The sequence below is a fragment of the Sphaerodactylus townsendi genome, linkage group LG15, assembly GCF_021028975.2.
Source record: "Sphaerodactylus townsendi isolate TG3544 linkage group LG15, MPM_Stown_v2.3, whole genome shotgun sequence".
Classification (NCBI taxonomy): Eukaryota; Metazoa; Chordata; class Lepidosauria; order Squamata; family Sphaerodactylidae; genus Sphaerodactylus; species Sphaerodactylus townsendi.
In genome coordinates, this window is record NC_059439.1 from 22,695,077 (window position 1) to 22,722,331 (window position 27,255).

At 40.0% G+C, this 27,255-nt stretch overlaps 4 protein-coding genes across 4 annotated transcripts; all 4 read right to left on the reverse strand.

Moving 5' to 3' along the window:
* Window positions 1-1,653: 1,653 nt before the first annotated feature.
* LOC125444761 (olfactory receptor 10A4-like) lies at window positions 1,654-4,161 on the reverse strand (the record flags this gene model as incomplete). The annotated part of the gene is made up of 2 exons (XM_048517405.1): window positions 3,248-4,161; window positions 1,654-1,678 (listed from the first exon to the last, which is right to left on the reverse strand). Coding segments are annotated over exons 1-2 (939 nt in total), but the record flags the coding sequence as incomplete, so codon positions are not given.
* Window positions 4,162-8,113: 3,952 nt separating this feature from the next.
* LOC125444752 (olfactory receptor 5V1-like) lies at window positions 8,114-11,435 on the reverse strand. Its single transcript, XM_048517395.1, has 3 exons — window positions 11,407-11,435; window positions 10,848-10,981; window positions 8,114-9,282 (listed from the first exon to the last, which is right to left on the reverse strand). The coding sequence occupies exon 3, from the start codon at window positions 9,263-9,265 to the stop codon at window positions 8,309-8,311; it is 957 nt and encodes a 318-aa protein (XP_048373352.1). The 5' UTR covers window positions 9,266-9,282; window positions 10,848-10,981; window positions 11,407-11,435; the 3' UTR covers window positions 8,114-8,308.
* A 1,574-nt stretch (window positions 11,436-13,009) lies between these two features.
* On the reverse strand, window positions 13,010-15,007 carry LOC125444113 (olfactory receptor 5V1-like). Its single transcript, XM_048516551.1, has 2 exons — window positions 14,091-15,007; window positions 13,010-13,046 (listed from the first exon to the last, which is right to left on the reverse strand). Exons 1-2 carry the CDS (start codon window positions 15,005-15,007, stop codon window positions 13,010-13,012), a joined length of 954 nt encoding a protein of 317 aa, XP_048372508.1.
* Window positions 15,008-19,264: 4,257 nt separating this feature from the next.
* LOC125444114 (olfactory receptor 6N1-like) lies at window positions 19,265-20,218 on the reverse strand. The gene has a single exon (XM_048516552.1). The coding sequence runs from the start codon at window positions 20,216-20,218 to the stop codon at window positions 19,265-19,267; it is 954 nt and encodes a 317-aa protein (XP_048372509.1).
* Between the last annotated feature and the right edge of the window lie 7,037 nt (window positions 20,219-27,255).

Consider the following 27,255-nt stretch of genomic DNA (forward strand, 5'->3'; position numbering starts at 1 on the left):
TAAAAAAAAATATATATAACAGTGGACTTGAACTTTGTTTGATTGTATGAATTGGTATCCTTGTAGTCTGAATGCTAATTATAAAAATATAGCCTTTTTGCCTACATGAGTTACTATTTAGGTTCTAATTTGTAGTTTTGGCACAGGAACTTATAGATTAAGGGGTCATTTTGCCATATCCGTATACCCAAATAAAGCATTTCTAGGTCCCAAGTCTATAGAACAAGGATGGACACTGATCATTTTTATCTTTCAAATATAAAGGAATAACTTCTTACTTTGGGAAGATGACTGATTTCTGAACTTATATTTTCCGAAAGGTGTGTTTATCACAGTTTCAAAAGTCAATGCCCATCCAATAGTAATTATACTTTAATATATATGCAAGACATAATTGATCTTGTGCTAAAGTATTTGTTCATAATCCCCAAATAGATCATTATTCTAAGGGTACTATTGCCCCTGGAGAAATGTTCATTGTCTTTTGGGATGTAATAGTTGGAATTGTCATACTGTAAAGGGAGATTGGACCCCAATTCCTTTGGGATTGTTCAGGTTCATGAGGTACATAAAGGAGGAGGTAAGAAAGTCCTTTTTATATATAAAAATGCACATTGTTTCAATGTAAATAACATGATGCTAATTCAGCCCACACAGGAGCAAGTAATGGCAAACCATGTCTGGAAGTCTCTTGCCTTGAAACCCTACAGAGTTGTCATAAGGCAGCTGCGACTTGATAGTACCTTTCATCACCATTAAATGTAGACTATCCAGTGTTACACACCTGGCTGCTTCATAGATGGTCTTTTCTCCAGAATATTTGCTGACATGCTCATTGCCAGACTCTTTAGGTTGGGAAATTCTTTTAGGTTGGGAAATTCCTGGACATTTGGGGTGGAGCCTGGGGAGGGCAGAGTTTGGGAAGGGGAGGGAGTTCACCAGGAATGTGATGCCATGGAGTGACCCTCTGAAGCGGTCATTTTATCCAGGCAAACTGATCTCTGTAGGCTGGAGATCAGTTGAAATTCTGGAAGAACTCTGGGATCCACCTGAATGTTGGCAGGCACTCTCTATGGCTCATTCCGCACATGCAGAATAATGCACTTTCAAACTGCTTTCAATGCTCTTTGAAGCTGTGCGGAATGGCAAAATCCACTTGCAAACAGTTGCGAAAGTGGTTTGAAAACACATTATTTTGTGTGTGCGGAAGGGGCCATTGTTAATAAGAAATCCCATCAAGGCCTTTGTATATTAAAATAGATTCAGTAACCCAGGCCCTGTGACTCAAAAAGTCATCAAGAACCCATCACCCCTATACAATGGCCTGCCTTATGCTTGATTTTTCTTTCTTTTTTTTAACACAACAGGGGAGAATCAAAAAACAGCAGGCACATTTATCTCTTGGTGGACTTCTTTATGGCTGCCAGTTCTAAATTGATAAATACAAAAACATTTCAGGTGAAGCCTGAGGAGAGAATGGTTTGGAGAAGGGCAGAATCTCAGTGGGGTATAATACCATAGTGGTGGCGAACCTTTAGGTTATGGACTACAATTCCCATCAGCCCCTGCCAGCATGGCCAATTGACCATGCTGGCAGGGGCTGATGGGAATTGTAGTCCATAACATCTGGAGTGCCAAAGGTTCGCCACCACGGCCATAGAGTTTACCCAGGAAAGCAGCCATTTTTCCCCAAGAGAACTATCCTTGGATATCAGTTCTAATTCCAGGAGATCTCCAGGTCCCCCAGTTAGCAACTCTAACTTCCATACATGTTTTTCTATGGTTGGAATTTTGGAAGGCTGTGAGGAGATACTCCCGATGCTTTTAAAATGACAAAAAGGTCATCCAAAATCCTGTTCTAATTAGGACTATTTAGAGAGAGAACAGGACTGTAATTCTAACCTTTCTGTGACGTTAATAATAACATGACTAATAATAACATGGGCAGGTTAGTTTTAATTAACTGAACACTCTTCCTGAATAGCTCTTATCTCAGCAGTTTTCCAGCAGATATTCTATTCACATTTTCTAATGGAAGAAGGATTCCATCAAGGACATTTAGGTAGATTTATAATTTTACTACAGTGAAGTGTGATTAAGTTTTGTTTCATTTGTCGATGTGTGCTAAGGGTTTTTCCACAGCCTGCATAAAAATAGTGGGGTTGGCAGAAGGATTCAATTTCTTTCCAGTATTTGCTTTGATGTACTCAAGTTGGCCATGCATGCAATAGACCAGTTAAACCACCCACCCCAGGATTCCTCTGTTTGGTTTTGTTTCCCTTTCCTGGTTTATTTATATTTCCCTTGTAATCATTTGCAGTAGTAATAAATGGACCATTTTTGCAGCATATTTTTTTCTCATGTAACACATCTATTATGCCTTACCTCAAGCTTTGACTTTGGGCTGCTCTCTGCTATTTCTGCATTACCCAAGTATAAACATAGGCTGATTCCGCATGGGCCAAAAACAGTGGTGTGAAAAGGGTGTGAAAACAGTATAAACACTTTCACACCATTTTAAACCCTTTTACACCATTTTGACACCATTTTCACACTGCTGTTTTTGGCCCATGTGGAATCAGCCACAGATAATGTAAATGTGTCAGCAATCCTACCACAGGAACCTGTTGAGTCACAACACCCAAATAACAGAAGAGGAGCAGTTACTGGAGCAAACAAGGTAAGAAGCTTCAAGTCCACAGTTACCTCTTGACCCCAACAGGATGAGTCCATGGACACCAGGACATGATCCGACTGAAGAAATAGGTGCTCCATTCAAAAGTAGGCTGATAGAATGTAGATCCTTGACTTGTGGACACGAGGAAAAGAGCAGGGAAGGTTGGAGATCATCTCAATTCTCTGGATATCTTTAGACTACTTTTAAGTTGTAGGGGGCAGACATCAAAGCAAGAGACATTGGGAGACTGACTTGATTATGCTTCCTGGAGGTTCTGTGCATTCACTTTTTGAAGCTTCCATAAATTCTTCAAAGAGTATCATGAAAAGGACCAGTATGTAGTTAAATGCAACACATTTTCTTTTTAATATTTTATCCACAAAATCTCAGGTGTAATTTTCCAAAGCAAAGCTATAGCAAGAAACTACAAATTACAGAAACAAAGCATCAGAAATGAGGGGCTAATTCTCAAAAACAGTGAATGATGAAAAATCCTGCTTCACTAACCAATCCTCTTTTTCAAAGGTTCACATTGCTGCATTCTGTGCAGAGATCATTCTTGCAACTGTCTTCTTAAAAGCTCCCTTGACTTCTTTGTTCCTTAAGGTGTATATGATCGGGTTTAGAACTGGAGTAACCACAGTGTACATCAGAGCAATCATTTTGTCACTTCCTGGAGAACTGCTAGACTTGGGCCTCAAGTATGTGAATAGGGCTGTCCCATAGAATAACGTGACCACCATGAGGTGTGAGGAACAAGTAGAGAAGGCCTTCTTTCTCCCTTCTGCTGAAGGAAGCTTAAGGATAGTATACCCAATTCGCATATAGGAAAGGATTATGAGTACGAATGGCCCCATGATGAATAGTATTGACACTGTCAAGACTACAATTTCATTTTTAAAGGTATCTGTGCATGCCATTTTCACCAAGGGTGGGATATCACAGAAAAAGTGTTGGATGAGGTTGGAACCACAAAATGGTAAAGTAAAGATCCAGGTTGTCTGAGTCACTTCCACTGTTATGCCAGTGACCCACGATGCTGCCGCCAACTGAATACAGACCTGGTGATTCATGATGACTGCATAATGCAAAGGATGGCATATGGCAACATAGTGGTCATATGCCATAGCTGCTAGGAGGCAGCATTCTGTCAGTCCCAGGATAGCAAAGACATACATTTGGGCAGCACAGCCAGTCTTGGAGATGGTTTTTTGCTCTGTTAACAAATGGATCAGCATCTGTGGGACCACGCTGGTAGTGTAACAAATTTCCAAGAATGAGAGGTTCACTAGGAAGAAGTACATGGGAGTTTGAATGGGAGGGTTGAGTTTGATTAGCAGAATAATGAGCATGTTCCCTATTATGGTGATCAGGTATGTCACCAAGAACAGCAAAAAGAGCACGATTTGGAGCTCAGCCAGGTCTGAAAATCCCACTAAGATGAACTCATTGAGATTCGTCTCGTTCTCTCCAGGTTCTTCCATGAAAGGGGAAGCCTACTTCAAATAGGAAAAAAAGACAGGAATTTGAAACTGATTAAAGCAGTGACATATAAGTTCAAAGAGAAGTCTGTTTTTCACTCTATGGCCTTTTCAGCGTGCAAAGTTTACCACTGATTTCCCCAGTGGTTAAATCTTTTAATGGGGAGCATCGTTTCCATAGTGGTAATCTTCTAGTGGTGCTTAGAAATATATATCGACACTAATTGATAAAGAGGGGTTGAATTAGAATTCACATTTGTGATGGGGAGCCATGGTCTACACACATGCAGAGTACTTTTCAACATGGAGTTCCAGCATTTTAAGCAGGTTGTCCGTCTTGTACCAAAACAAGGGTCAAAATATACTGGATGAGGACTCTGTGCCTTCGTTTGAAAGGCTCGTCTGAAACTTTGGCCCCTTCCGCACACGCAAAATAATGCATTTTCAAACCACTTTCACAACCGTTTGAAAGTGGATTTTACCATTCCGCACAGCTTCAAAGAGCACTGAAAGCAGTTTGAAAATGCATTATTCTGCATGTGCGGAATGAGCCTTTGAAATATAATTTATCAAGGCTTTCTCGGCCATAGGGTGTGAATATTCAGAAGCATCACCACTACCCCTGCAAATCTGGAGAGATTATTCTTAATGGTGAGACAATTTATCTTGTAAATTGATTTGTTTTTCTTTGGGCAAAAATAGTTTCCAAAGTTTTCATAGACTTATAATTCATAGACTTATAATTGGACAGTTAGCATAGCTGGCTTGAAAAAATTTTTCAGGGAGTTTAAACAGGGTGTCCCATTAAGAAGGGTCCCTATCCACAACCTGAAGTATTAAAGTCCAACTTAACTGCATTCTGCTATATGTGCAGACAAAGCCTCAGACCTACCAAAGTCCACTGATTTTATGGGTTTGATTCAGAATAAAGGAAAATTCCACCAGTTCCTCCTTCCCATTGCCAAAACCACCCCCATGACATTTTTCCATGTACCCCATGTCCACTATCCTCTAAGAACAGATTTGCGGAGATGTGTTACAGTGGGGGAAAGACAGGAAAGTTCTGCTGATGAAAAATTTAGACTGGATTCAACCCCATATTTAGCAGAAGGAAATAAAAGTGCCACTCAACTTGCTGGCTTGGGACCATTTATATTTTCTACTCACCAAGACAGCCACCTGGAGAAATAAATGGAAAAAGGAGTATATTAATAAATAATTACACATTCAAAGCCTTTCTAATAGACTCCAACTATGAGTAAGAAGTAAATTCCTCTAATTTATAAAAAAAGCAACACATTCATTCAAAAGAATAGCAAATGCTGTTCCTATCAACTATTCATGCACTTTTTTTCCAGTTCAGCAAAATCATTCAGATCTTCATCTCCATCAAAAATCGGATTGAATTCTTTTGATTTAAAGACACAAGACACAGCCTTACTTGGAAAAGGTTGAAATGTTATTTCCTGCTTCAGAGCGGTTCACTGTTCACCAAGTTAACTCAAACAGAGGAGTCTTTTACTTATACCCACCAATGCTCGATGCAGCTTAATTGCACAGAAAAACTCATGAGACTATCTTATGTAATAAATCCATTTGGGACTAGAAAAAATAGCAAAACATTCATGTAGTTAAGATCCTGGATAGGCATAATATACGAATTTGTAAGTTTACTAATTCACATTGAATTGTCATACCTATTTATAGAATAGAATAGAACTTTAATTTATATACTGCCCTCCCCCGAAAGGTTCGGGCTGGTTCACAACAAAAAATATATATATCAATAACATAACATATAACAGCAGTATCAAACAGTATTTCAAGTAACAATATCAATAATCAAACCATCATCAATATAACATTATGACATTACCTAGCAGCAATATAACAATATCAGCAGCAAGCTAATTCACAATGCACATGGCAACAATAAACATAATATCATAATCACAAAACCATGGGTAGAAGATCATAGCAGCACCATAACATTATACAACAATATTAAACAGAGCAAAACCCACACACAAAAACATAACATTATAAACTACAGTGAATATGGCACTATAAAATAGCCAATCCACAATACAACATCATCAACTCTAATTATAAATATTGTAAATATTCCATATCATATTGTTCTCAGTTTACATCAGCCACTTTCACTCTCAGGCTCATTCCGCACATGCAGAATAATGCACTTTCAAACTGCTTTCAGTGCTCTTTGAAGCTGTGCGGTTGCAAACAGTTGTGGTTGCAAACAGTTGTGAAAGTGGTTTGAAAATGCATTATTTTGTGTGTGTGGAAGGTGCCTTCAGTCAGGACAGACTGACTCTCTCCCTCTTACAAACAAACAAACCTTCACCACCTTTCTTAAGTGCCAGCCAGTCACATCACTCTCTCATCCCCCTATCACCCTCTTCCTTCTACAACTTACTTCTCATTTAAGGAAACACACACAACCTTTTAAATTGTTACAGTAAGCATTATGAAAATGTACATGACCACATTATTCCTACTCTCAGGGAAACTTTCTCCTTCCTGCTTTTTCTCCACACACAATTTATCCAATCTCTCTATCTCTCACTAAGATGTGTATAGCCCCACTGTCCATCTAGTTAGTTAGATCAGAATACATTTTCTTCTGTTCTGAGCACACATGCAGGCCCAATTGAGCTTTTCTGTGTTCTGACAGTATGCACTCTGCTGTAATGCCAAGAAACAAAGTGGTCATTAGGTGCAGAGGGGATGGAATCGTCTGAATTGCTTCAAATTCCAGGTGGGAAAGTTACTTTTTTTTCAAAGTTCCCTTACAGTAATTATTTGCTGCCTATATAGAAAGCTAGAACAACATGAAAAGATTATAAACTCTTTTTAATGGTATTTTTTAATATGAAGAAAGTTTTTACATGAGAGGAGTAGAAAGAAGGTGACACTCACCTCCACAATCTCGAGCAGTGAAGCCTAGCTTACCATTTCATAATTCCTCTGCATTATTCTACTATGAAACATTGGCGTATAATGTACATGTGTAAAACAGGCCTTTCAGATTCTATCTATATATATAAAAAGCAAACCGTGTATTTGTTAGTGATGGTATAACTCAGGCCGTTTCCGCACGGGCCAAAAACAGCGGCCTGGGGACGGTAAAAACGCTGCCCCCAGGCCGCCGTTCGCACAGCCGGCGCTGCTGAAATGCAGCAGCGCCGACCTGGCTCCCCTTCCCCTCCCTCAGGGCGGCGTCAGGCCGTCCTCAAAAACACCCCTTTAAAGGGGTGTTTTTGAGAAAACAGCGTGTTCCCTGCGGCGCTGTGCGAACGGCACCACCGGGAACACGCTGTTTTCCCTCTTTAGCTTCTATATTTTCAGCTTCACTTCCCCGTGGCCAGCCCTGCTGTCTTTACAAGCCCCTTACTTGCGGCTGTGCCCTCCGACCCTGGAGTGTCGGAGAGCAGCATGGGCGTGGGCTTAGGAAGACAGCAGTGGGCTTAATTTTACGGGCACAAGGCAGCAGTAAGAGGGGACAGGGAAGCAGAACTGCAGCTCCATTGCGGAGCCGCCTTCATTCCTGCGCGCCCGGCCTCTGCTGGGGCCGCTCGCACACTTGCGTGCGAACAGCCTCCACCCCCACGCCGGCAGAATTCTTGCCAGCGTGAGGGTGCCCGGAGGCCTGTGCGGAAAGGGCCTCAGTAACTGCTGCGCCAATTCCTCTGAAAATTCCCATCCACTGTAGTCAGCCAGGCAAGAGTGTTTTTAGAAGAGAAGGGAAGAGGGAAGAGAAGTGAGGGAGGGGAGACAGTGAGGGGTGACATGAAAGGGAGGGGAGGGAGGGGCCCCAGCATCTGGATATGACCCACCCACCATAGTGGAGGGAGTGTCCGTACCATTTCACCACAAAAACCCACAGCAACGCATGGCCGAGTACCGCTAGTTTTAGAATGTAGACACTGAGTGCAACTTTGATTCATTTATTTACTGCATTGCATTTCATCTTTCAAAACAAAGGTGGCTTACAAAAACAGATGCTTATACATTCAAGTTTTAAAACACAACATATAATTTTACAAACATTACAATTAGCTACCTAGCAACATAAGTTCAAAAAGCCTGGATAATCATTAAAAATAAAACGAAACCCCTCATCAGATGTTCAGCGCACTAAACTAGGAACATAATGAAATGTCATCAACCTTCTCATTCCCAATTTCACTTCCTTATTCCGCAGACTGTAAATAAGGGGGTTGAGTGTTGGGGTTAAAATATTGTATAGAACCCCAACAAGCTGGTCTCTTTCAAGAGAGTAACTGGAGGTAGGACGGAAATAAGTGAAGATGCCTGAGCCATAGAACAGAATCACAACTGCCAAGTGGGAAACACAAGTGGAAATAGCTTTGTGACCCTGCCGTTTTTGTTGGTTACTCAGAATGGCATGAAGAATGAAAGCATAGGAGACTAGAGTGAAGCAAAAAGGGCTAAGTCCAACAAACACGCCTGCAGTGAAAAGAGCGACTTCATTGACTGATGTGTCTGAACAAGAAATACTCAGCAGTGGAGGGATGTCACAGAAAAAATGGCTGATCCCATTAGTTCGGCAGTAAGACAGATGGAACGTGAGTGTTGTGTGGAGGGAAGCATTGAGTAAACCACAAATCCAGGATATGGTAGCCATCTGGAGGCATGTCCATTTATTCATGAACTGGGTATAGCTCAATGGGCGACAGATAGCGAAGAAACGGTCCAGAGCCATAGATGCCAGAAGGAATCCCTCTGTGCCCACTAAAGTGACAAGGAAGTACATTTGTGCTGCACATCCCATGAAGGAAATGCTTGGGGATTCAACACAAATGTCTGCCAACATTTTTGGTACAGTCACGGAGATGTAACAGACATCTAGGAAAGAGAGGTTGCCGAGAAAGAAATACATGGGGGTATGGAGTGCCTGATTTAAGAGAACCACAGCAATTATGAGTAAATTTCCTAACAAGCAGATGGTATACATGGTTAGAAAGAGGATGAAAAGGAAACTCTTTTCTTGCTTGATATTTTCAAATCCCAGTAGTATGAATTCCTTGATGGACGTTTGATTCTCAGAGCAGGACAGGTTCATGATTTTTAATCAAAACACTATAAACACAAAAACAGACATAACCATGTGATAGAAGTACTTCTGCAGATCTCAGAAAATCATATTTAGTCGTAATGAAATGCTATGAGCTTCATAACACTCACAGATATCCCTTGAACATCGATTTTTGTTACATAGTTGTAGCTGTTCCGTCAGCCACTACTTACAGCAACAGGAAATTATGACTTGTCTTGACTTAACAGAAAATTATGACATGTCTTGACATAAAATGACATGTTGGTTTAGAAAGATTTCACCCCCTCTCTCAAATTTTCCTCATTTTTTAGTCCCTAGAGGGTGACTTTCCAAATTCTCTCCATTGTGGAATAAATGTAATCATTTCCTCTCTTGTATTGTCAAAGGCTTTCACGGCTGGAATCACTTGGGTGCTGTGTGGTTTCCAGGCTGTATGGCCGTGTTCCAGCAGCATTCTCTCCTGACGTTTCACCTGCATCTGTGGCTGGCATCTTCAGAGATCTCTGAAGATGCCAGCCACAGATGCAGGCGAAACGTCAGGAGAGAATGCTGCTAGAACAGGGGTAGGGAACCTGCGGCTCTCCAGATGTTCAGGAACTACAATTCCCATCAGCCTCTGTCAGCATGGCCAATTGGCCATGCTGGTAGGGGCTGATGGGAATTGTAGTTCCTGAACATCTGGAGAGCCGCAGGTTCCCTACCCCTGTGCTAGAACACGGCCATACAGCCCGGAAACCACACAGCACCCAAATTTCCTCTCTTGTTTTAAGAATTATGTCTCAGAAGGACTTTGACTTTAACCCCATTAAGAAGACTCCAATGGTGGAAAGACAAGTGAACCTGCCAAGTCCATGGTTCAAAGTTGCATCCTCCATAAAGTTGTTTGGTGGCCTTAGGTAGCCAACATCTATCTGGCTTTTATCAACACTCGAAACATTATGGCTTGGATCTTCTCCATTCTCTCCCCCAAATCAGAAGAAATGCTAGTGGAGTTCAATCCCCCCCCCCCACGCACACACCTCCACACCAGTGGTGGGATTCAAATAATTTAACAACCGGTTCCGGTGGTGGGATTCAAATAATTTAACAACTGGTTGTTTACAAGCACTATTTTAACAACCAGTTCTGCTGAAGTGATGTGAACCTGCTGAATCCCACCATTACTCCACACAGAGGTTAACAGAAATATAAGTAATGTTATTTGTTTGGTATATTTATTATGCAAACTAGAGCAGAGATATAAGTCCATGTAACCTTGTTATACTTGAGCAAAGTCCATCCAGCTTCATCCAACTAAGATCCATTAATTTAGATCCCTATCCTGTATATTTTTTGTTCTGAAAACATTCCCATACCTTTGTGATTAAATATACATTTTGCATCACATAGACCTTATTGTACAATCCTCTGGGTGGCATAAGTCAATTGCAGATGTCCATGAAATGTGATGTAAAACTCAAGCTCCTGCCATTGTTTATTTTGTGCATCTTATTGTTTTGTCTTCTTTGGCAGTCCAACATTCATCTATGGAACCTTTTCAGACAAATTAAAAAACAACCCTTTTCAGTATGTTTGGATATAGACATACCTGATCTGCATTCCCCAGCTTGTTTCCTTCTTAGGTCCAGGTTGAGCAACAGTTGGTTGACAGGACATTTTAGAGAATGGCTTCTTCAAAAATCCATCCATGGTACCAATTAAACCAAACCAATGTATAGAAACCTGAGAATGTACAGGAGATTGCCCTTTGAATCAAGTTATGGATATATCTATACCTATTATCATCTATATCTATATTTTAACCCTTGCTCCCCTATTCATGAAAATTCCTCCTGCTTTATGATATGGTTCCAGAGTGCCAGTGACTGTTTCATACTGCTGTAATCTAGTTAGCTCTTCGAAGTGGTGCCTACTAACTCTACACCTGGCCTATTTTACTATTTTTATTTCATTCCAATGCAAAATGATTCAGACTCTCTCAAACTAAAATATCAGACTGATAGTGCAATCATATATATAGGCACATCGAGTTTCATGTGAAAGGGAGACTAGAAATAATCCTATCTAAACCTATTCATTTGGAGCAACTACACAAAACTGCACAAGTGAGTGTCTTTGATTTAATGACAGTTAGCATACTGTCTCACATGATTTCTTTCTTCACTGAAATAACACAATACCTCTGGGTCCAAAATGAGGCATGAAAGCACAAGAAAAAGCATCCCTATTTATATCTACTGTCGTTTGATGCAATTTAATTCTTGCGGTATGCTGTTGGGTATATCCCAGTAATGAATCAGTGGGGATAAAACAAGAGCATAATGCATGATAGAATAAAGTTTCCTCTAGAGATGCCAGAAACTATTGATTACATCAGAATACCCTCAACCTGAAGTTTAGTCATTTAAAAAAGGGATCCCAAAGCAAACATTTATCCATTTTGGAGAGTTGGGAGAGAATACTCAATATTAAATAGCCATCATGGTAACTTTATTGGACTAATTTAACGGAACAGAGAAAATAGTACCTTCTGGTACTTTCTCTTACTACCAATGGTTAGATAAAGTGATTTTATCTAACAATGGTGTAGTGTCTAGCAGGTACACTCTGATATGGAGGAACTGGGTTTGATTCCCAGCTCTGCTGCTTGAGTTATGGAGGCTTATCTGGGAAATTCAGATTAGCCTGTGCACTCCCACACATGCCAGCTGGGTGACCTTGGGCTACTCATAGCTTTCCAGAGCTCTCTCAGCCCCACCTACCTCACAGGGTGTTTGTTGTGATGGGGGAAGGGCAAGGAGATTGAAAGTCCCTTTCAGTATCCTACAGGAGAGAAGGGGCGGGATATAAATCCAAACTCTTCTTCTTCTTAATAAAGGGATCAGGACTTGTGTTTTGCGGCAGTGTTGTGTAGTGGTTAAGGGCAGTGGACTCCAATCTGGAGAACCAGATTTGATTCTCCAATCCTCCACATGAGCAGCTGCCATCCTCCAAGCAGGGGCTGGAGATCCCCAGAATCACACCATAAAGAGTAGTCCTCTTGGAGAATATGCTTGTGGCAGAGCGTAAACGCGATGGCATTATAATCCAGTGAGGTCCCTCATCTACCCAAATCCCACTCTTCCCAGCTTCCACCTCCAAATCTCCAGGGCAAAGACTACATTTTGTTCAGATGTTCAACTGCTTCTTTGAAGTCAGAAAACATTTGAGTCATCTAAGAAACATTTTCCGGTGGGGAGGGGGAGGAATTGTGTGATCTCTGATCATTCATTCATTTAACTTACCAGTGGAAACAGCTAATTGGATCCAACTCATAACTTCATCAGTATTTGAATCCACTTGCCTAAATAAAACTTGCTAATGACCTTATTCGTGATGAGATTTTCACACAAGGCCAGGGACTATACTCATGATCCAGCCTAACCCTAACCCTAACCCTTATTCGTGATGAGATTTTCACACAAGGCCAGGGAATATACTCATGATCCAGCCTTAATAATGATTTTTTCAGAATCTTGATTAAAAGCTATTCTGAGGAACAATAAGAAGAGTCAAACACAAATAATCAACATGGTGCATAAAATCTCTGGAGAGCACAGTGCACAGCAAGTGTGAAGTAATTCTGTCCTACTGACCCTTCCTTCTTCTTTTCTCAGTGTTGCTTTTCCTCAACCCCCGCACCACCACCACCATCACCTTTTCAAGATTTTCAGAAGACAAGTTTCCACACATGGTCCTGAAACTGAATCTCTAGGGATGAAATAGGCTGTACAATTTAGAAAGGAATCTTTATTGCTTTATGCTGATTCCTTGACAATAGTGTTTTCCGTTCAAAATTCAGCATCCTTATATATGTCACTCTAAGAGAATCAAGGGCCGTTTCCGCACGGCCAAAAGCAGCGACGCGATGACGTTGCAAATTGCGACGCATCCCAAAAAAAGCGTTCACACAGACAGGCGGAGCTGCGGGCGTCCGCAGCCCCGCAGAAATGTGACGGTTCGCACGGAAGCGCTGCGGAAGCGGCGTCTCGCGATGTTGCGCCTGCGCACTTGCGAAGCCGTGCAGGCCCGACGCCATTTTTTGACGACAGCTCCGTGGCGGCTGTTCGCACGAGTGCGGCGTCGATGCGTCACATGGGGAAAAAGAGTGGTTTTAAGCGTTTTCTGAATACACCGTCTTCGCGCCGGTTTAGCGTTTTCACGACGGCGCGACTGCGCACCTCCGCCGCTGCGCGTGCGAACGCTCTCGCTCTGACGCTTCTTTTTCCGTTGCGACGACGTCATATTTTGCCCGTGCGGAAACGGCCAAGCATAGCTGCCTAAAGCTATGAGATGCCTTCAGAAACACATTTACAGGCATCTCATAAAGCAAAATGGAAGAATGTAAAGAAATACACATTTTTCCCCTGTACGTTTTAAACATTCTTAGACATACAATTTGTTGCCTTCAAACCATTCCCATATTATTCTGCTTTATACATACTCATAAGTCATTGTTCAACTACTAGTATTTGTTCATGTACTGCATAACATCACATCACAAAATACTTGAGTTTTCCTTGTAAAGCCAGAAGTTGTGTTAAAAAAAACCCATGCTCCAGTTTTAAACCATAATTCGATGTTCGTAGTTAAACTTAGGCCCCTTCTGCACATGCAAAATAATGCATTTTCAAACCACTTTCACAACTGTTTGCAAGTGGATTTTGCCATTCCGCACAGCTTCAAAGAGCATTGAAAGCAGTTTGAAAGTGCATTATTCTGCATGTGCGGAATGAGCCTTAGTTATTGTAGAAGACCTTACAGACCCAAGGCAGAATGTTTTCACATCAGCAACTTTTTCATTGCCAATTTCACTTCCTTGTTCCGTAGGCTGTAGATGAGAGGGTTGAGTGTTGGTGTTAAGATGTTGTATAAAACCCCAGCAAGCTGGTCTTTTTCCAAAGAGTAGCTGGAAGTAGGACGGGCATAGGTGAAGATGCCAGTGCAAAAGAACATAATCACGACTGTCAGGTGAGATGCACAAGTGGAAATGGCTTTCTGGCGCTGCCCTTTCTGTCGGCTACTCAAAACGACATGAAGGATAAAAATGTAAGAAACCAGAGTGAAGAGAAAAGGACTGAAGCCTACAAACACACCCGTTGTAAAAAGAGCTACTTCATTGGCTGATGTGTCAGAACATGAGATGCTCAATAATGGAGGAATGTCACAGAAAAAATGGTTAATCTGATTTGATTGGCAGAAAGAGAGATGGAAGGTGAGTACTGTGTGGAGGGAAGCATTCAGGAAGCCACACATCCAGGACATTGCAGACAGCTGAATGCAGAGCCATGTATTCATGAGTCTGGTGTAGATCAGTGGGCGGCATATTGCAAAGTAGCGGTCAAGTGCCATAGAAGCCAGGAGGAATCCTTCAGTGCCTGCCAATGTGAGAAGGCAACACATTTGTACAGCACATTCCATGAAGGAAATGCTTGGAGGTGTGGCCCAAACATCGACTAGCATTTTGGGTACAGTCACAGAGATGTAACAGATATCTATGAAAGAGAGGTTGGTGAGGAAGAAATACATAGGAGTGTGGAGAGATGGACTGAGCACGGCCACAGTGATTATGACAGCATTCCCTAAAAAGCAGATGACATACATGGTGAGGAAGAGGAAGAAGAGGAAATTCTTTTCCTGTTTGATATTTATAAATCCCAGCAGAATGAATTCCATAGGAGTTGTCTGATTCTTGTAGTTTGAGCTCATTATGTCCAATCTGAATATTATAAAAACAAAAATGATATTTAAGACAATACAACATTATACAATGTATTATCTAAAGATTATAAAATAATGGTGAAATTTTAAACAGAGTGGGATCCTTCTGAGCCTATTGACTTGAACACATTTAGAATGTTATAAACTGAGGCCCCCTTCCGCACACGCAAAATAATGCGTTTTCAAATCACTTTCACAATTGTTTGCAAGTGGATTTTGCCATTCCGCACAGCTTCAAAGAGCACTGAAAGCAGTTTGAAAGTGCATTATTCTGCATGTGCAGAATGAGCCAGAGTTCAGAACTGCTCTGTCAAAAATAAAGACGAGAAATTTGGTTGTATTACACCCATAGTGTGCCTTTGAGCAATGATTTTCTATATATTTTATTCTCTGAATAATAAACACTACCACCAGTAACTTACCATGCTAAGTTACCATGCTATATTATTGACATATTTCAAACTAGTTCCACAATCATCAGAACTCTGGGCTGCCTACCTTCAAATCCAAACTTTCACATTACAATACCCGATCTCTTGAAAAAATTTAATCTTAAAGACAGATGTTTTCCAGTGGTCTGCCAGCAGAATGTGCTACACATTCTAACACCTTGCCACAGAGAGGGGTGGGAAAGAAAGAGGGAGAGACAGGGAGAGAAGCATTCAAGAACAGTGGCTCTTTAGAAGGTTCCAGATTCAATTCCTGGGAGCTACAGTTAAAAAGGACCAAGTGATAGATGATGTAAAAGTCTCTTCTGGAGACCTGAAGAACTGCAGCCAGTCTGAGTAGACAATACTGATTTTAATGGCCAATGGTCTAATTCAATATCAGGCAGCTCCATGTGTGGCTATAACATGAAAAACTGCAAGAGTTCCTATGTGACCATGAAGAGCTGTTGTACTTATATTTGCAATGGAGCTGATAACATTCAGCTTTCATTCATATCACAAACCCCATACAAATGTATATTCCATAGATACAAGAACACAGATATGCTAAAGTTCTTTCTCTGTATGAGATAATTCATTTCTTTCACTCTGATACTGTGAAATGTTTTGACTGATTGGAAGCAAACATACCATTTCAAACAATGTCTTCGTTTGCTGAAGGAACAAATTCTCATTCTTGCTTCATGGCAGTACACAGAGGTGCAGCTAATAAACAACTTGCCAACTATGTCTTTGAGCTTAATGCAGTTGAGTTCCTAAGGGATATCAGTAGTTTTATTTTGATAATGAATCCGTCGGGCCTAGAATAATAACAATACATATTTGTCTCCAAGGCTTCCTCCATTTTTCCATTGCTTGAACAGGCACTTACCTGGGTAATGGATGAAGTAATTCAAAAACATTCATAGTTTTAATTTTAGAGAATATCTATCCTGATGAATAGTTTTGGGTAAGTCTTATTCTAGTTATATTGGCTGCTTATGTAAAAAAATGATTTTCCCAAAATGGAATTAAAACAAAAGCCCCGGATGCAGCAGCAAAGCATTGAACTAGAACAATATTTTTGTTATTTTTTAACATTTTATTTTATTCAATTTATATCCTGCATTTATGCAATTTATATCCACTGAATTGATATTTTTGAGGTATATACTTGAATCCCACAATCTCTTTTAATACCACCCATTCTGAACATGTCTGTTTTAGAATTTAATTAGATGTATATAAAAATGCTGATTGAGAGATTAGCAGCTCTCAACATCTTCCTTCCGTTTGTTCAACTTGGATTCACAATTAGATCCATGCATGCAGGAATATATATATATGTATGTAAGAGCTCGTAAGAGCAACAGTTGGGGTTCTAAGCCCAAATGGAAGACAAAACATATTCGGGAATTTATTCGATTTCTATTTTAAAAGTTCATTCAAGATTATTTCAGATGAGTTTTCCCTGAGATTCCATACTCTATTTTTCCTTATCCTTTGCAAGAATTGTGATTCTTTATGTTGTGTTTCCATACATCATTTTTCGTATAACACACTCATTTTACATTATCATTTTAACATTATACTTTATACAAGCACATTGCATATAAAACTGTACATTATGTGCATATGATACAAACTGTACATTATGTGCATATGATACAAATTTATGAATTCAAAGGTGAAAAGGAAACCCAAAGATTCCTTGTTTACCAAAAGGGAATCCCTGGTTCCATCCCACAATAAGCAGCTCAACATCTGTGTTAGGTTATTGAATATAAACACTGGAAACCAAGAACTGAGGAAGGGTAGTAGTAATCATGGCAATCAGAAACGTGATGGGAACCATATCAAAATATTTGTAAAGAAACAAATTTACATTTGTTAATTGAAGATTCTTTCTTTTAAACCCAAAAGACTCAATCATAGCTTTTACGTCAGCTGAATGATATGTCAACCTCCTAATTATTTTGACTACCTATACTGCAGCTTCTCTGATCTATGATATCCTTTTTCACTGTGGGGAGAGCAGAACTATACACAGTATCCCAAATGCCAAATGCATTATAGATTTGTAGAAAGATATGAGAATAGTCTTATAAGATACAGCTGGCCTATCAGTAAATATTTTAGAATTTGGATACCTGAAAAAAAAGATTTCTTACTAAGAAAATTACTTACTTACAAAGAAAAAAAGAGGAATGAAAGATAAATCCCTCTTTTAAAAGAACAGGAAAATGAGAGGAATCAATGGTTCTAAGAAAGTTATTTTAAAAAAATACCTCACTCCCCACAACAGAACTAGTACAGAGAATATTTCCCCCCAATATAGAGAAACACCTACTTCCTTAATATGAGTGGAATCCAGCCAGATTTTTTTTTTGCTTTGTCTAATACTCCTCCTTACTACCATATTTGCCACACATGGCTTTTGTCCATACAGGGCCCAAGGTCCCCACCTTTTTGACGTTAGTCAAAGGGAAACGTCCTCTCTTTTTTATGAGCAGATAAGCTGTTAGACAGATGAAGCTTAAGTCTGCAGTCATGCATTTCTGAGAAGAGGTGCTTAACATAGCTCTTTAAAATAATTTACAAATGCTGTTCTAAAACTTTACACACTGGTTATGGAAACGAGGAGAAGGTCATCAACAATACTAGAAATAGCAAGTTCCAAACAAACACAACGCTGCATATCAGTACTGCAATGGCATCGTGTATTATCCAATATCCCAATGATTTGTTATCACCATAACATGCAAAATTCTATGATGATCTAAATAATCTCAATAGGCTTATCTATTGTATTATCTAAATAAAAATTGATAGCATATATGTAATGTCTCATTTCAATAGCATATTCACAACGATATAGTTCAGTTCTGTCAAGAAATGGTCTCTTAGTTTTCCTTCCAATCACATAAATCAGTATTGCAGAAGTAAAGTTTTGCATGTAGTCAACATACAACTTGTTTCACAGGTCTCCACAGTTAATAGAATGCTTCCAGCTCCAACAGTTGCAGATGTAATTAGCCGCCCCTGGGCATTGGGATCCATGTAAGATACTCCACAAGTCATAGTTACAGAGCTTAAAGGGCCTCACAGTCATAACAGGACTTGTTTGACATTCGCTATTTCTTGATTGTTTCCATTGCATATGTTCAGATGCTAGTGATTATGTTGTCAAGAACTATGTCAGCCACTAAATGTGATTGTCCAAAATAAAGCACGAGATGCATTGTGAAATCTGAATTATTTCAGTAACCTTTATTGGCCCTTTCCACACGCCAATTCAACCGGGATAAACCTGGTAAAAAACCAGGGTTGGGGGAGAACTTCACATAGATCCCGATCCTGATGCGGATCCACTCCACATCCCCCCCCCCTGGGTTTTTTGACAATCGCATTATGTGAGATTCTTTTGTTTCAATGCTGCTTGCAGCCAGGCCAGAGCAAACGGCTGCCATTGTGAGCTGCGTCAAAACAAGAGAATCGCGCATAACATGATTCTCAACAACCCCTTCCCCAATTTCCATCTGCAGGAGCCATGCAGGGGAAACAGGCCAGGGGGTTGGGGAGCCATTCAGGGGAAACAGGCCAGAGGACTTTGCAGGCAGGCAGGCAAACAAAAAAACCCAGGCAGGGAAGAAAAAAGTGCCTTCATGCAAGACATGCACCCTGTCCAATGTGCTGGACAGCAGCAGTGTGAAGAGGCTGGGGCGAGGGCAGGTTCATGTAAGCTGCCTTCCCCCCCGCTTTTATTGACCTGTGTGGAAAGGGCCTACAGGAAGTTATCTCTTTCATATGGCTCATTTTAGCCTTCCATAGAAGTCCTGTTCAGCATCTTTGTCAAGAGAAATTTCTTAAGGGCTGTTCTCACCTCCTTGTTCCTGAGGCTGTATATGATTGGATTTAAGACTGGGGTAACTAAGCAGTAGAACACAGCCACTAACTGGTCCATGTTGAAGGAAAGATTTCGGGTGGGCCTGACATATATGAACATCATTGTCCCATAGAAGATACCAACTACTGTCAAGTGGGAGGTAAAAGTGGAGAAGGCCTTTTTGCGTCCAACTGAAGAAGGTATTCTTAAAACAGTAATGATAATGGCCACATAAGAAACTGTAGTTATTGTGAAAGAGCCAACAAGGATAAATGAACATATGAAAAAACTCAGCATCTCATTCAACTGGGTCCTATTACAGACTAGCCTCAACAAAGGCAAGATGTCACAAAAGAAGTGATCCACCACGTTGCTGCTACAGTAGTTTAGCTGAGAGATAAGGATCACTGGTATTAACGGCAGGACTAATCCAATCATCCAAGACCAAGTAGCAAGTTGAATATAAACAGTACTATTCATAATGGTGTTGTATCTCAGAGGAGATCGTATTGCCACATACCTATCAAATGCCATAGCAGCTAAAAGTAGGCACTCAACGCCACCAAGACCATGAAAAAAATATATCTGGGCAAGGCAGTTGTTGAAGGATACTGTGTTCTTTTCCTTCAAGAGGTCCATCAGCATTGTCGGGACTGTGACTGAGGTAAAACAGATCTCCAAAAAGGAAAAATTGCCCAGAAAGAAGTACATGGGTGTATGGAGAGCTGGTTCATATTTGATGATGAAAAGTATGACCAGATTCCCTATCAGTGATAATGTGTACATTATAAAGACCAGTACAAACACTATTACTCTTATATTTTGCAGGCTGGGGAACCCTCTGATAATAAATTCATTCATTCTTGTATGGTTTGAAAGATCCATCTTGCAATTGTTTCTTTACCTGTAATGGTAAAAGGAATTATTTCAATGTCATAAAAATGTGATTGGCCCCTTGTGAATACATTTTGAGTAATTATTATTTTGGTTGATTTCACAGCTGCAAGTTCTTTAGCTGGTTGTTGGCCTTTCATTACAATTCGAGCCTCAACCAGAGGCCTAGGAAGTTGTAATGAATCGGCGTAGTATTATTATTTTGTGGTAGGAACAGTTTGGCAGAGTAACCTAAACTGAGCAGTGATTGCCAATAAATGAAATGCATTGCACACTACATGATGTGTTTTAAAACACAGGAATAAAGGGTTTTTAAGCAACAGAGAAAAATAAATGAAATTTTCACACTGCTGAAGAATTGTAATGGTGCAAGTAAAGAAAAAGAAGCCTCAGTAATCGTGGTAGCATTGCTATGCAAGTCCACTGCAAGATGGGAAGGGAGCATTTTTACAAAAATGAGCCCTACCAGTTGTCTCTTTTAGTGACTTAGATGGTTGCCAATTCTTAATTCTAGACTTCGGCCCCTTCCGCACACGCAAAATAATGTGTTTTCAAACCACTTTCACAACTGTTTGCAAGTGGATTTTGCCATTCCGCACAGCTTCAAAGAGCACTGAAAGCAGTTTGAAAGTGCATTATTCTGCAGTGCGGAACGAGCCTTCAATACTAAAAGATGGGCCTTGCTTGCCATATGCTTCCCCACTCCCCAGTCAAGCAGCAAACAACACCTTTCCTGAAGCCTCTGCCCTCTCAATCTAGATAACAAAGCCACAGTCTTGATAATGACACAACTGTCCTCAACATCACAAAGAATATGCAGATGCTCCACATCCTGGCTAATTTGGGTAATAGTAGGAACTCCTTCCACTAGGCAGCTCAATGTAGTTTACTTGAAATTCTCCATGGTAGAGTCCCATCTTGGTTACAGACTAGTTTAGCTTTGACTAGGTTCCTTCATCAAGAATCTTCTAACCATTTCTTTTTTTGAGGAGAGAAAAATAGCACTGACAAACATAAGAACGTAAGAACTAGCCTGCTGGATCAGACCAGAGTCCATCTAGTCCAGCACTCTGCTACTCAAGGGGCCCACCAGGTGCCTTTGGGAGCTCACATGCAGGATGTGAAAGCAGTGGCTTTCTGCTGCTGCAGCCGCTCCCGAGCACCTGGTCTGCTAAGGCATTTGCAATCTCAGATCAAGGAGGATCAAGATTGGTAGCCATAGATAGATTTTGGCCAGTGGCATTCTATTTCTCTGGTCATGCAGACTGCAAGTCTCAACACTGTTAGTGTATCAGGCCTATTCAATAGCTATTTAAGTTCATGTAACTGCACATAGTATACCAAGATGGATATCATTTGTACACTTATATGTAGGTCCAAATGCACTTAGTGGGATTTCCTCCCAAGTAAATATGTGCAGAACTTCACTGCCTATCCTTTAAGAAGCCTTTTTCACATTCCGCACAAACAGCTATAGTTTTGTTCTAGTAAATACCTTAAAATCTTTCCACCTTACAAATTAAATTCTCAGATAGGTACTATTCCCAAGTTTCATTTTTGTGCCCATAAGGAAAAGATATGAAAGTATAAGTATATGCCTTTGATATCAGTTATTCCATAAATACATCCTCCTCACAAATTTATTAGAAATACTTACAAAATATCCTGGGGGTGGGGTTTGCACTAAAGAAATAATAGAATGTATAATCCACATGGAGATATATTTCCTCCTGTTATACTGAATTGTAAAGAAAATGTCCTCCTTCATCACATATACCAGCATAAAGAACATACACTTAAAGAAAACCTGTAAGCTTATCTCTGCTAACTTAATAGAACATAACATATAACATAAATCAGGCAATTGTTTGAAATATTTTGCATTTTCTGGACTTGTTAAAAATGAATATACTTAAACAACTTCTATTATAGTACTAAATAGTGGTCAAATGGCATGTCCGTACTCACATTAATGGGAACCACACATCTTGACACTATTTTTTTCACTCTAAACCTGTCCTGGGGAAGAGGTAGGAATGTAGTCCTTTCTAGAATATTGTGAGAAGATATATGCAATAGTTTATGTCAAAGTAGGGAGAAAGAAAGAGAGGAACTTTAGAAAGTTAAAAGCAAGAGTAGAATGTGGATGTTTCAACATCTTCTCAAGCACTACCTGGAAGATAATTTTTTTTCATCCTGTTTACATATGAAGATTTTCACCAGCATATAAGCACATTCTAAGTTGAAGTCATGTCATCATCTTCAAACTCAGGGGAACCTGATCTCCAAAGGATTGAACACTGGAGTTTAAAGTTAAGAAGTATAGATCCACTTTTCTGACGGCATTATTAACTTATTTAACTTGATAAACAATACTTGATAAACAAAGTGATGGAAAATATCCACTATCTTTAGTTACTCTGCACAGTCCTTGTGGAAGTAGTGTTGGAACATTACCAATAAAGAGTTGGCCACTATCTAACTGGATATTTAAACTTTAAAAGGGTTAGCTTCTATCAGCATTTTCACTGCGGGAAGAGGCAAAATGGCCTCCTTGTGACCTCCTCTGATATTATGCCAGGGCCTGTGGTTGGTTTCCACAAAGGACAGACTACTACAAAGATGATACAGTACAAGTATACCTTTTTTAATTATTCATTCATTCATTCATTCATTCATTCTTTCTTTCTTTCTTTCTTTCTTTCTTTCTTTCTTTCTTTCTTTCTTTCTTTCTTTCTTTCTTTCTTTCTTTCTTTCTTTCTTTCTTTCTTTCTTTCATTTATTCTTTCGATTTTTATACCGCCCTATCCCCAAGGGGCTCCTTTTTATGTTATGATTTACCTTCAAAAAGAGAACAGAACAGATTACAATTTATCTCCTCAGTGTTCAAGAGAAGCCACCACTAAAAGAATAGATTTGCAGGATCCAACACATTATCGATGTAATTATACATTATGTCATGACATCAAGCTTTCCTTTTTGGGATTAGGAAGAAGATGAAAAATGGAAAGTATCTAAAAATGAATAGTTTTGGTAAACTTCACATATGATACAGTCATCTGTAAAGTCTGTGTAAAAATGAAATAAAAATAATTTGGACAATGCTGTGTGCCTGGAGATAATACAGAAAGATTATTTCAGAAGTATTCCTAATAAACAAAGATCTGATTTGAACAATCTTCTCCTTTGAAGGTAAAGAGTAACAAAAAGGCATAACATTAAAAAAGATTGCTCAAAACACTACAAGGTAACTCAATTGGTCTTGTTCCAGGAAATTTTAAGTGTCCAAACTGATCCTGATTTGGTTGACCTTTGGACTGGCAAAGATAGCTGCAAATATACTTGTGGACTTATGGGTTCTATTCCATCCCCAAGAACCAATCCCTGGACTCACCTAAGCACAATCATGTTTCTACTTTCATTTTTGAAATGTCACAGGGTACAGGAATTCACAATTCAAATGCCACTGATTTCAGTGGAAGAGTTCTGCATGTGCCTAACTCCCTCCCATCAAAATTAATGGAAACTGCATGGGCTTAACTATGTGATGTACTTGTGTTGATCCCTGATACATGGATTACATTCACATTACTCTTTTGCCCAGCAGAGTCTTTGGGGTGAATAAAGGGGACTTATCCTCTGGTTTTCATCAACAAAAAGAAAATATAATTAGATGAAATCCTGAATATATTTTGTGTATAATTTTAAGATACTGTGGCACAGCTGATAGTCATAATTTGAGTACTTCAAAGCATGCACTGAAGTTTTGTGCCCCCCCCCCAAAAGATCAGTACATAACAAGCAATTAGAGGTACAGAATGGCAAGAGGGACTTCATCCATCTAATCATGCTCAAGAGAAAGAGTCAAATGAGGCATTACATATTTCCATAAACAAAACCTGTTGGCAATTCTAAAATTCTTTGCATCATTCCTCATCATTGCTACTTGGTCAGAGATGCCCTTTCAATGACCCTGCAAGAAGAAACTAATTAGACTCTGTGTTTCTCACTAGCTAACCATACACTTGGGTCCTCTTCTACTTATTTAATTATTTGGTGTCTAGTGTTCAATAAGGTTCAATGGACTTAATGGACTCAAATGAAAATCAGATTCTTTATAGAAAAACTGTGACCTGATCAGTCACCATGAGGTCCAAAAGTCACAGTGGGCCCTCCACTGGCCACACAGACATATGTAGATCAAGAAGAATTCTTACTGTAAGCCTACTACTATAATGAAAAACTTAAACTGCTAATAAATTCCCAAGGTAATAATTTATCATCCTTGCTGTGTCAAAGTTGCTATCTTCCCCCAGGGAATAAACAGGTTCCCTTCATTAAAATTGTAATAAATGTAATGGTAAAATCTTCATTTTCATTGTGCTTTTCTTGAGACATCTGGTAAACTTAACAAAAAAGATATGGTATAATCAGAGAGCAATAATTATCTTCATGAAGGCTTTTACTTATAATGACTAATCAAAAGGACAAACTCTTCATCAGGTTTAACTATCTTTTAGCCAAAGTGAGCAAACAAGAAAAAAAATGGCAGAGTACCCCACCCCCTTCTAATTTACAATTTGCCAATTGCCAGTGCTTGGGCACACAATTTTCCTTTGTCTATGATGTCCCAGTTCTTATTTAGGGCCCTACTAGAGTGCATGTCCAGTTCTGTGCCTAATGATATCTCCCCAAGCTGTACTTGGTCCAAAAGATGAGGAGACTCTTTTGTGCCATTAGGCTCACTTTCTAGAGCAAAATTAAGCCTCCAGAATATCATCAGGGGACTATAGCAAGCCCTTCTGCACATGTAGAATAATGCACTTTCAATTCACTTTCAATGCACTTTGCAGCTGGAGTTTACTGTGCAGAATAGCAAAATCCACTTGCAAATGATGGCCGATTTCCCACTGAAAATTAAAAGTAGATTAATCCAAGTTTCAAAGTAAACCGGACCTTTAATCACGGTTTCATAGTCCTCACAGCACCATGTTTCAATTGAAGACATCTGGGCTTGCCTCGGATTCCAGCAATGCAACAATCCCCACTGCCACGCGATCTGCTTGCCAGGACTCTCCCGATTGGCTGTCATTCCATGTTGGGGTGGGAACTTTTCATCACATCATCATTTCATAACATCGTCTCATGTAGATGTTATCTCAGTCAGACGTTTGAAACAAAGAACTAGTGAGTCTTATTACCGAACGTTCCTGTTCTCATTTCCTCATGAAAGCGGTTAAGCATGAGACCAAATCAGAAGAACATAAGAAACTGAGTGAAAGGAAGATGAAACCTAAAAAAAACCTGTGTGTGCATCATGCATTGGCCGCCGCACTCTGATTGGCTAGAAGCATTTGTGTCACTGTGTATGGGAGGAAATTGAAAAGCAAATCGGACACCTCCCCATGAATCTGGATTGGTAACGTGCTCTGCAAAAAAGTTGCACAAGCAACCAGGTTCTGGGGGAATGTGGGATAAGGAGGGAAGGAGTGACAGAGCAGGGATTGATCTCTGTTCCAAGGTTTGGCAGTGAGGAGGTTGTGAGGAAACCTCAATATTTCGGGGGACTATCCTGGGATAAATCACCAGTGAGGAAATGGCCAATGATGAAAGTGGATTAAAAGTGCATTATTCTGCAAGGGGAAGGGGCCTTAGGTTTACCAGTCTGGACTTGCTATAGTCCCCTGATGAAATTCTGGAGGCTTAATTTTGCTCTAGAAAGACTGGTGCAAGTGGGGTTGGGTTTATGGGACACTGGTTAGTCAGACTTCATCTAGGCAGATTTGGGCTGTCTGAAAGTGGTGAAAGACCATGTAATTTCACTTTGCAGTTAGAACTAACTTCATGGGTTACAGATAGTATCACAGCCTTCTTCGGCACACGCAAAATAATGCGTTTTCAAACCACTTTCACAATTGTTTGCAAGTGGATTTTGCCATTCCGCACAGCTTCGAAGAGCACTGAAAGCACTTTGAAAGTGCATTATTCTGCATGTGCGGAATGAGCCTTAGATTGCCTTTTGCTCCCAAGGAGGCTGTTCTTCAAGAGATCTAGTCTCCCTATGATTCCCGTTTGCTCCTGCTCGGGGAGAGCCAGAAAGGGGTCTCTGAGATTGTCTTCTAGAATAGCACTGCCTAAGAACAGATCAGTGCAGGCATTGAAGTTCCATCTGGGTTATGTCCTTGAGGTGACTTTTCTTTGAAGCATCTTCTTTGTTAGTCTTATTCTCTGAGTCATCCATAGATAAGAATGGGATAGAGGGCTTTGGGAGCAACAGATTTTTAAATACACACGTTGGAAGAATTCCTCTTGAACCAAGGAACCCTTTAGAACCAAACAGAGTTGACAGAATGAGTGCTGAATTAAATGGTAAAATTACCTTCTGGTTCTGCTTTGTACTCTTTAAAGATTCCACCGCACACCAGGTCAATATGTGCGGTCTCTCTCTTTAATAGAGTTTTTTTAAAACAGCCTTGAACTCAAGCCTTACATACCAGTCTCTTGTAGATCTTCAAAACTCTGACTGGTGGACCTTAGTGGAACAAAAAAAATTAACATTTGGAATTTATACCACAGTCACGAGCTATTCTGTCTGCCTTTGAAAATCTCCAGGCCCCACCTGAAATTTGAAAACCCTACTTTTTGTGTGGTCACATGGGACTCTTTCTCCTTCTTTCATTGGTCAGACAGAATTCAGTGCATGTTCAGGGACCTCCTCACGCATCCATACTTTCATGGGATCCTCATGTAAGGAATTCCTTGTTTCTTTTTTGACCAGAAAAAAAATCACAAGTGGAATCTGCACAATTAAAAAGTTATATCTCAGAATATCTTGCCCAAACTTCTGCAAACGTTCTGCCTACCTAATCATCTTTGTCAGGGAGGATCTCATTACAGCATCAGTCCTCTGTGGAAACCAAAGTCCCCTGTGAAAACTGAGATAAGTAGTCGAAGAGATTATATTCCCCACTGTTCTATCATTCAGTAACAGTACAGAATGATCCATCAGGTGCTTCATGCCATCTTTT